This window comes from Panonychus citri, unplaced genomic scaffold (assembly GCF_014898815.1).
Source record: "Panonychus citri isolate SS breed McGregor unplaced genomic scaffold, ASM1489881v1 Contig00011, whole genome shotgun sequence".
Classification (NCBI taxonomy): domain Eukaryota; kingdom Metazoa; phylum Arthropoda; class Arachnida; order Trombidiformes; family Tetranychidae; genus Panonychus; species Panonychus citri.
This window is the reverse complement of record NW_026515416.1, coordinates 990,364-1,000,208: the sequence shown is the minus strand read 5'-3', so window position 1 is coordinate 1,000,208 and position 9,845 is coordinate 990,364. Positions and strand designations below refer to the sequence as shown.

At 28.6% G+C, this 9,845-nt stretch overlaps 1 protein-coding gene across 2 annotated transcripts; it reads left to right on the top strand.

The window, feature by feature from the left end:
* The first annotated feature begins 89 nt into the window (after positions 1–89).
* On the top strand, positions 90–9,735 carry LOC128391983 (monocarboxylate transporter 10-like). 2 transcript variants are annotated; one of them, XM_053351961.1, is made up of 4 exons: positions 90–422; positions 941–1,292; positions 4,296–5,441; positions 8,614–9,735. In XM_053351961.1, the coding sequence occupies exons 2-4, from the start codon at positions 1,067–1,069 to the stop codon at positions 9,174–9,176; spliced, it is 1,935 nt and encodes a 644-aa protein (XP_053207936.1). In that variant the 5' UTR covers positions 90–422; positions 941–1,066; the 3' UTR covers positions 9,177–9,735. The 2 variants fall into 2 exon arrangements, with proteins under 2 accessions (XP_053207936.1, XP_053207929.1); XM_053351954.1 differs by lacking the exon at positions 90–422 and having other exon boundaries at positions 654–1,292.
* Positions 9,736–9,845: the final 110 nt, after the last annotated feature.

Sequence of the window (9,845 nt, the reverse complement as noted above, 5' to 3'; positions counted from 1 at the left end):
TCAACCTTGTATTTAATCTCGAGCAATACAACAACATGCTAGGAACCAGAAGAAAGAAAAAGATGAAATAGAAAGAGAGAGAGAGAGAGAAAAGCAAAAAACATTGGATGATAATCATCATCATCATCATCATCCAATGAATGATAATGAATAAGAAACCGTTACAAGTGAAAACCAAGAGACTTAAATTGTGATGATTAGTTTTTCTGTTTTGTTTTTACAATTAAAAGGGGAAGAAGTGAACAACTTTACTCTCAATTTTTGTATATTGGATTGACAACAATCAACTAATCAATTGATAATCTAATATTTTGATGATCGTGTTAATTTGATTGTGGTGTCAAAAGTTAATCAACTGTTTCTCTCCTGATGGTTAAATGATTAAGGTACAATAAGGAAACGTTAATAATCTGAAGCTGTGGGTAAGTAAATCAAATTAAATCTATCGTGATAAAAGAAAGAGGAAAAAGAAAGATAAATTTTCGAGATGATAAGTAGAGAGAGAGAGAGAGAGAGAGAGAGATGAAGATAGAGAGATAATGAGAGAGAGAGAGAGAGAGAGTGAGGGAGCTCTCGAGTGAGAGTGAAAAAGTGTATATAAAGTAGACGATAATCCGAATAATTTTTTTCCATTCAACTCTTTTTTTCTAATTTTTATCATCTCTCTCTCTCTCTCTCTCTCTCTCTCTCTCTTTCTCCCTCTTTCTATCTCTCTTTCTTTTAATATCATCCTCATCATCTTCCTAAGAGATTGTGACAAAAAAACTCAATCATTGACACTAAACTCACAACAAAATTTGATTGTAAAGTAACAAGCAAAATTTAACCAAAACTTAATTGTGACAATCAACAAACTGATTTCCCTTTGTATTGATTTAAATAGCATTTCAGTTAATTGTTTCATTGTTTTTGTTTTATCATTATTATTTCAACTTTTTAGTGTGATAATCAATCATTAGTCTACATTAATTGGTGATCAATTAATCAACCCAATCGCCATAACCATTATCATAAGTTTCGTATTGGTAAATTATCAACATCGCATCCTCATCACACCGAAACAATCATGATTAATTGTAACAATCAAACTAATAACAATACCAATAGGAATCAAGTTCATGGCCGATTAACGGATCACATTAAAAGCCTGTTAACTCACCGATATCTTGTTATATTAGCATCTTTTTTAACCAATGGGATTATCTTTGGGGTGATTAATTCATTTGGTGTTCTTTATGTTTATCTTCATAAAAGTTTTGAAGGTGAAACCAAAGATGCTGCTTTACAAACATGTAAGTTAATTGTTAACCAACAATTAGAATGACAATTTAATTAATAATCAATACACTTGACGATAACTTAAAACTCCCAGTCAATGAAATTATACTTTGAATCGATTTCATCTTGAATCGATTATAATAATTATCATCATGATCATCATTCATTTAGCTGATTGGTTTATAACAACAGTTAAATAATGTTATATGATCACTAATTGTTGTTGTTATAAACCAGGTTAATCCTTTTCCCTTTAATCTCATCTTAATCCTCAATATCATCTTACCCTTGGATAATGATGATGATGATGAAAGTCAAGGATTTATCATCATCATCATCATAATTTACTGTTGCCCTCTCAAGGCTTTAATTATCATTGAACAAAGTGAATTTAGTAAGCCAAGAAAAAATTGTTTCCAAGACGTTTACCTAACAATTAACTTAATTGCTGGAGTTTTTTTCTTCTTCTTCTTCATAACATTGAATTGTATCAATGAGAAACCCACTGATTTTTAATTTGGGTTAACTAATTAACATTGAAGTAATGATAGAAAGTCAATCATGATGCCAATTAACACAATTAATTGAAATTGAAATTTAATGTTATTGATTTTGCAAGAAATAAAATATTAAATTGTGATGATGATGATGATAAATGATGAGGATAAACTTTCATCTTCCTCCTTCAAGGATTTTATCATCATTGTAATACTTTAAGGCTAATGAATATTTATCAATTAATTGTGACTGTAAATTGAATTGATTCAAATGACAATTAGCTCAATTGATTGTCTATTAATAAACAAGGTGTAACAATAACTTTTTCTTGGACGATTATTATTCAATAATCATCATGTACTTGAATTAGTGAAAATTTCCTGAGTATAATCAGGGAGAATCTCAACTCTCTCTCTCTCTCTCCTTGCGAAATGATGATAATCTTGAATTGTCATCATGATAATCTGTTCGTGAGGATGAATAATTGAGAACAATTCAATTCTTTAACATTGAGATTGGATGAAGAATGATAGAGATGACAAGGGAATACGTCAATGATGATTAAAACGGGGAAATGTCTTTTTTACTTTGATTTTTTCATCATCATCATTATCATTATTATCATCATCCATTTTTCCTCATCAATATCATCTAAAAATATCCAATAGTTCATTGGCAAAAAATAGTTATAATTGTGATGAGATTTTTTCCTCAACAACTAAAGGATTAAATGAGATAAAGGTTATTGAATTGGTTGTTACAATTTATAAATCAATTAACTGGATGATGATCATTCTCGAGGTGATGAGGGTTAAGGTTTATATCATTGAAATTATTAAATGTTCATTTTTCAAGTAAATTATGTTGTTGGTGATGATGGAGATAAGGATGAGGATGAGGATGAAGATGATGAAGATGCTACTGTTGCTTAGGGTGGGAGGAAATGTCTCCTTAACAACAAGACTCTGACCTCTTCATCTTCTTGTCCTTGCTGATGATTAAATGTATCTTCCTATTTGGATTTGATCCATAAAAATCAAAGAGAGAGAGAGAGAGAGAGAGAGATGATGATGATGATGATGATGATGAGGATGATCAAATTTTAGACAGAGCATCTCATCATTTTCATTTGTATCCGCATTCACCAATCATAATCTGTGGAGTGAAAGATGCGATGAAAATTAAGATTATGCAGTTAGTTAATTTAGTTGTCAACAATTAATTTACAATAACCAATCGTTGCCATTGACAATATTATGAGAGTAATTAATTACAATCAATTTAAACATCTATCATTGGATTGCAATTTAAATTTGTAACCAAATTTATATACAAAGTTGGGGAAAAAAGTAAAAAAGTATCAACAAAATCAACAAATTGTTGAATTGCAATTTCTCAATTGTTTGATCATTGCAACAATTACCTGGCAATTAACCAATTGTTACAACTTTGCATACTTTTAAGTCCCATAGGGTTGAAATGAAGATGATGACGATGGCGATAAACAATGAGACTCATCTGCAAAAAGTTAAAGTTAATTTGGTTAATTCTTGTTTACAACAATTAATTAACAGCGATTTATTTACAACTTCAACTGTTGTTGTTTAAATAATTTCAATTAATCACAAGCCATGATCACGACATTAGCTTCATGATGATCCTAAAAATAAATATCAAATGTTTACAATTAGAAGAAAATTTTCCCAAAATTAAATCAATGTTGAAGCGATTAATTAGTTTTAAATTGTTACCCAGTTAATTGCTATTACATTGTGAATATGTGATAGTAAATAAATAGATAAATAAATTTTAATTGTAAATGAAACTAATTGTTATTACATCAAAATATGATCTAATTAATGTTGTTTGATTGCGATTTAAATTGTGTTTGCATCTCTCATGATAATATTTTTGCTCATTTTTTTTTTAATCACCAACAATCAACTAAATTAACTTTGATTGTCTTCCTATTGTTACCTGATTGGAGGAATTGGCGATAAATTTGTTAAAATTAACCTTGAAATGTCAATCAAATTAGTATATTAATAAACTAAATCATTCCCTGAGTATCACATTTAATCACATTAAATCAATCAGATTGTGATCCCTTTTAAATGATGATTAGTAAATTAAATTTGATATCAAGTGTAAATTATTGTAACCTTGGTCATCTTCATTTACTTCTGGGTTGATTATTTTGTTGATTCTAATCAGTTAATTGTCAATAAATTCAAAACTAAACAACAACAACAACAATCGATACCATGTGATTGTTTAAATTGTTGATTGTTAACAATTAAAAAGCGATACAATTGACGTAATGATAAATGATAGTGAATGAGAAAATGAACAATTCACAATGATAATATTCTTGATTCAAAGTTAATTGTTGATCAATGAATTTAGGATAACTGAGGCTCTCGAACTCTCGTTGATCTGTCATCTAAATTAGTTCACTTTTCGAGTTCTAATTGTTTTGCTTTTTTCTCTCTCTCTCTCTCCGAAATTTTGATCTACAGCTTTGGTTGGATCCATTTTGATAGGAACCACTTTTGCATGTTCGGCATTATCGTCCATTATCACGGATAAATGCGGAATCCGAGCGACCTCATTCATCGGCGGTCTTATTGCCGCCGTCGGGATGTTTGCCTCGTCCTTTTCCACTTCCATCTATCAACTGTATCTAACTTATGGTGTCCTTGTTGGATTCGGGGTCTCCCTTTGCTATGCACCTTCACTGGTTATTCTAGGTCACTATTTTACCGAAAATCTTGGCCTGGTCAATGGAATTGTCACCGCAGGTTCCTCAGTGTTCACCATGATTCTACCTATTTGTCTACAACAGCTTCTCAATAGATTCTCATTATATTTTGCTCTTCGTTTGCTTAGTCTTCTAATCTCTGTATTGATGATTTGTGCTCTCACCTTTAAAGAGAAACATGAATACATCAATTCTTCAAATAATAGATACAAAATTAATAATTCTAATATGAATAATTCTGCTTATGATTCGGAACAATATCCAATCACCACCAATAATCATCATCATCATAATAATAATAATCTCACTTCTCATCATTCAACATCTTCCTCATCATCTAATCATCATTCATATTCACAAGTAACAACAACTTGTTCAGATTCATCTTCATCTTATACTAATAATAAGAATAATAATAAGAATAATCGTCAACGAAATTTGATTAACTATACAATTTGGAAGAATCCATTGTACTTACTCTGGGTTATCTCAGTTCCAACGGCACTTTTTGGTTACTTTGTCCCTCATTTTCATTTGGTGAAACACGCTTCCGACATTCTACCAGGATCAAATAATGAACTTCTTGTTACCTGTATTGGTGCAACTTCCGGAATCGGTCGATTGGTTTTCGGACAAATCTCTGATATACAATCAGTTAATCCGATTGTACTTCAACAAATTGCTCTTCTAGCCTTGGGCGCATCGACGATGCTATTCACGGTTGCCAAAAGTTACGTTCTTTTACTCATTCTTTGTGCCATTTTTGGCCTTTTCGATGGTTGTTTTGTCTCCCTAATGGGTCCAGTCGCTTATTATCTGGTAGGTAAAGAAGGAGCATCACAAGCAATCGGATTCGTCCTTGGTCTCAGTTCGATACCTTTCATGGTTGGTCCTCCATTGGCAGGTAAGACAAATCATAACAATAGAAAATTAATAACATGGAAACAATTGAATCATTAAATTACTCCAACAAAAAATCAAGTGTAAAAGACCAACAATTTAACAGATAGAAAATCAAACAACAACAACAACAACAACAACATAACGAAAACGATAGAAACAGTTATCAATTGAGTAACGATTTTCTACTGAGTCGCCATCTTAATATTATCGAAATAACTGAATAATCTTCCCTCCTAATTGTCATAACCATTGAGAGAATTAAATTTACTAATTATTTCTCCATTTATTGTATAAAATAATTGACTTAATTGTTGATTATCTTAAATATCTCCCTGACGGGTTAACATTTAATTGCCTCTTACACCATAACAAGTGTATTAGTAGCCAAGGAAAAATACCCGTAACATTTCAAGTGTTTTTACCGTTAATTTCTTTGTATTTAATTTGATCAGTTTGATCGTTGATCACTGATCAATAATCATCATCATCATCACTCTGTCAATGTGATGATGATCACAATTATTTTATATAATTCTTAAAGGTAGCTAACAATGTAAGGCCTCTTATCGTAATTGTGATTGTAACAATTGTACAATTTGAACAACTCGTTCTTCAATTAGATAAAACTAATATCCATTTTTTTTTCTCACAATTAATTAATCCGACAATCAATATATTGGATAAGTATATTGTTGAAGAGAAGATGAAAAAATTGATCAATCATTAAGAGGATTAAGATTGATTATTAGTAAGGAAAGTGAAAGCTTCTCAAGTTATACAAGGTAAATATGAGAAAATCTAATCTCTCTCTGTGTATGTAACTAATAATATCCAAGAATAAGATTAAATTAACCTACAAAAACAATCAGTTAAACCATTTTGAGCACTTTGATTAAAAGTTAATTTAGTTAATCTTCAATATTATGCTTTCTTATCTTGATCACTTTCGATCTCTGTTTCTTATTGCTAATCAGGATCCTCGAAACAATTAACTTTATCCTATCCTCGAGATACTCTGGTTGTTATAATTTTTGTATATTAATTAAAATCTCTCCTCAATTTGGTCTAATTTGATATTAAGAGTGTTGAGAGTTAACAATTAAAATCCCAATTCTAATCCCAATTAGACAATTAATGAAAATCCCATTGCAAACAATTAACTCTTTTGATATTATATTGAGGATTAACTTATGTATATATTAGTATACAAGAGTGTCAAGTCTTGATGATTAACTAATTGTGATCATTTGAGACAATTAAAACGATAAGTTGATAATTTACTCAACAATCAGCTGATTGTTTGGTTGATTTTAAATTTCCTGTTCCTCTTGTTGTTGTTGTTGTTACTCTAGACTTACATTAATGGGCCAACAATTAATCATTAATTGTCATCGACTCTCAATTGATTAATCACTTGTAACAATTAAGTGAAACCCAATCAACTTAACACATTAATTTTATATTTATATCAAATTAATTAAGTGTTTGATTTGGTTGTTACAATAAACTAAACGAAACAGGTTAAAATTATTACGATTAAATTAAATTGCTACACTCGACAAACAAACAATTAAATACCAATTGAGGTTCAATCAATATAAATACACACAAACACACACAATTAAATGGTAAACAATTAACAATCAATGATTAAGTTAATTTTTTTTCTGTCGAGACGATTGATTTAATTGTCTTTTCATTTTCCTCCGGTAATAAGTGACAATTAAAAGTGAGAATAAAAATAAAAATAGATTATCCAGTTAATTACATAACAATTAACAGGTTATATAATTGATTAAGACTCTGATTATCATGATTTAGATGCAATTAATTGTAAGTGTATACCATCAATAAGTTAATTGTTATTATAATGAAATGTTTGTTATTTACCTTAATCATTATTTACCAATATCGTTGTTATATTTACAGATTTTGATTGTTTGCTTAATTGTGACAATTTATTTTTTTAATCATTGTAGGAGGTTAGATTAATATTGTTGATTGATTTAATTACAAAGGCCTTAAGGCCTTAAACACAATTATAATCATCACACTTAAGTGTCTCTCTCTCTCACTCAAACAATTAACTAATCATTTAGATTGAAATAATTGATAACAATTTATTTAATTATAAAGTGTATTGATTATAACCTTTGACCGTCTTGATCACAATCAAGTTTAATCAACTTTTCAACAATTTATATATATATATTTATTAAATTGTTGGTTGGTACAAATTGAAATTAAAACTAATTCAATTGTAATTGTTGACTAATTAACTTGTTATCTCATTAATCTTGATTTAATTGGATTAATATTGATTGATTAACAGTGTTAACAGTTAACTCCTTGATTAGTTAATTCAATTTTGCTTAATTTACAGAAAATGAACAATTATCATGATTAACATGATTGTTTCTCACTTAATTAATTAATCAAAAAGTTGTGTGATTTGATTGATTAACAATCAATTTCTTGACTTAAGTTGTGTGTGAAGATTTAACCACTTAATTGTTAATCATAATTGTTACAAATACTCTTGATTCAATTAACAAGGAAAAAAACTAGATCGTGTGAATATAATCAGTATCAATATGATTAAGTTAATTGTGATGATTTAGTTAATCATCACGAGAATCATTTCCAATGGGGAAAAAAAAGTTTCGTTAGTAAACTTTTTTTGTTATTAATTCGTAACTTTTATTTTGATTTGTGAAAAGTTTTAGACCTTGATTCCAATCAAATTAAATTAAATTGTTGTGGTTAATTAAATCACTCTGTTTACGTAAATTAACACAATCAACAAAAAAAAACTTTTGATACAATCAAACAACAATCAGCAAATTGGTACAAAAAAAAGTCATTTTGATGAACATGCAACAGTCACAAGCTTTTTAATCAAACCATTGATTATCTTGATTAATGTGTTAACAATTAAGTTAATTACGCACTAAATTAAAGATAATTATTAATTTATGATAAGGAAAAAAAAGTCCAATGTTAATTGTAATCAATTATCTTAATCAAATTGGTCGACAACCAATTAAAACTAAAAGTATATTTGATCACCTTGATAACGGATTTAATTGTTACTCTTGTTTTTTTTTGGCTAATTAACTAATTGTAAATGATTTATTTGATTTCTAATTGTCAATCTTGTTAATTACTTTCAGGTTACTTGTATGATTTAAATGGTGATTACTTTTATGCTTTCTTAATTGCTGGTTTACCTCCATTCATTGGAGCCTTAATTATGATTCCAATAATTGTTATTCAACGAAATCGATCATCACAATTAAATCAATCACTAATTGTCAATCCAAGTAATCAAAGCAGAAATCTAATGGACCAACAATCAGTGGCCAATGGTGATTGTTCAAAATCAATTCAAGTTGATCAACTAACCGAAAGCTTAATTGGTGATAATTTAAAATCACAATCACAATCAACTAATCATTCTCACAATAATCACCATCATCACCTTAATCATCATCATCTTAATCACAATCAAAATAATTCTCACTCATCTTCATCTCACCTTTCAGATCATCTTCTTAATCAATCACTTAATTTTAATTATAACAAATCAATTCAATCACCAAATCAATGGATTAACAATGAGATTGCTGATGATTTAACTAATAATTTAACTAATTGTCCTGAGAGTGTTTCACTTCTCGCTAAATCAACTAATCAACCGACTGTGATTACGAGTGAAAATAATGATAATTGTTAAGCAACAAATCAATGATTTAATCATAATTAAAGTAAATTCAATTGTGTTTAAAGAAGCAAGAAAACAAAATTATAAATTTGTTGATTAAGAGTAAATTGTTAAGTTAATTATTAACTATTATATCCTAATTGTGCCGCAATTATGGTGACAATCATCAAGAGAAACAATAAATTAATTGTACGGCTTAATTGTTAAAACAATTAAATAGATTGTTAGATTTTTAATTCAATTGCTTTTCAAACAAAACTTTTTCATTTCCCATCAACCTCATCAATCAATTACAATTACTCTTAATCAGCTTAATCAGTCTTCTTGATTGTAACAATTTAACCACCATCAAATCCTAAATTATTACAATCCTTTTGTGCCCTTCAAAACTAACACAATTAACTAAATCACAATCAACCTTTTTTTTCATGCTGCTTCTAATCAAAATTTTCAATCATTTTCATTTATAATTATTATTTAACTAATTGTAATTTGTTTAAGAAATTCAATGATTCAATTATTGGGATTATTTTTTTTGATAGTAAAACAATTAAACAAAATAAATAAAATAGTTTTCAAATTGATTCAATTATAACAAATTTGTTCAATAATGATTGCTAATTGTTTCACTTTTATCGGGTAAAAATTAAAAGAGCATCAGAAATTAGCAATCAAATAAAC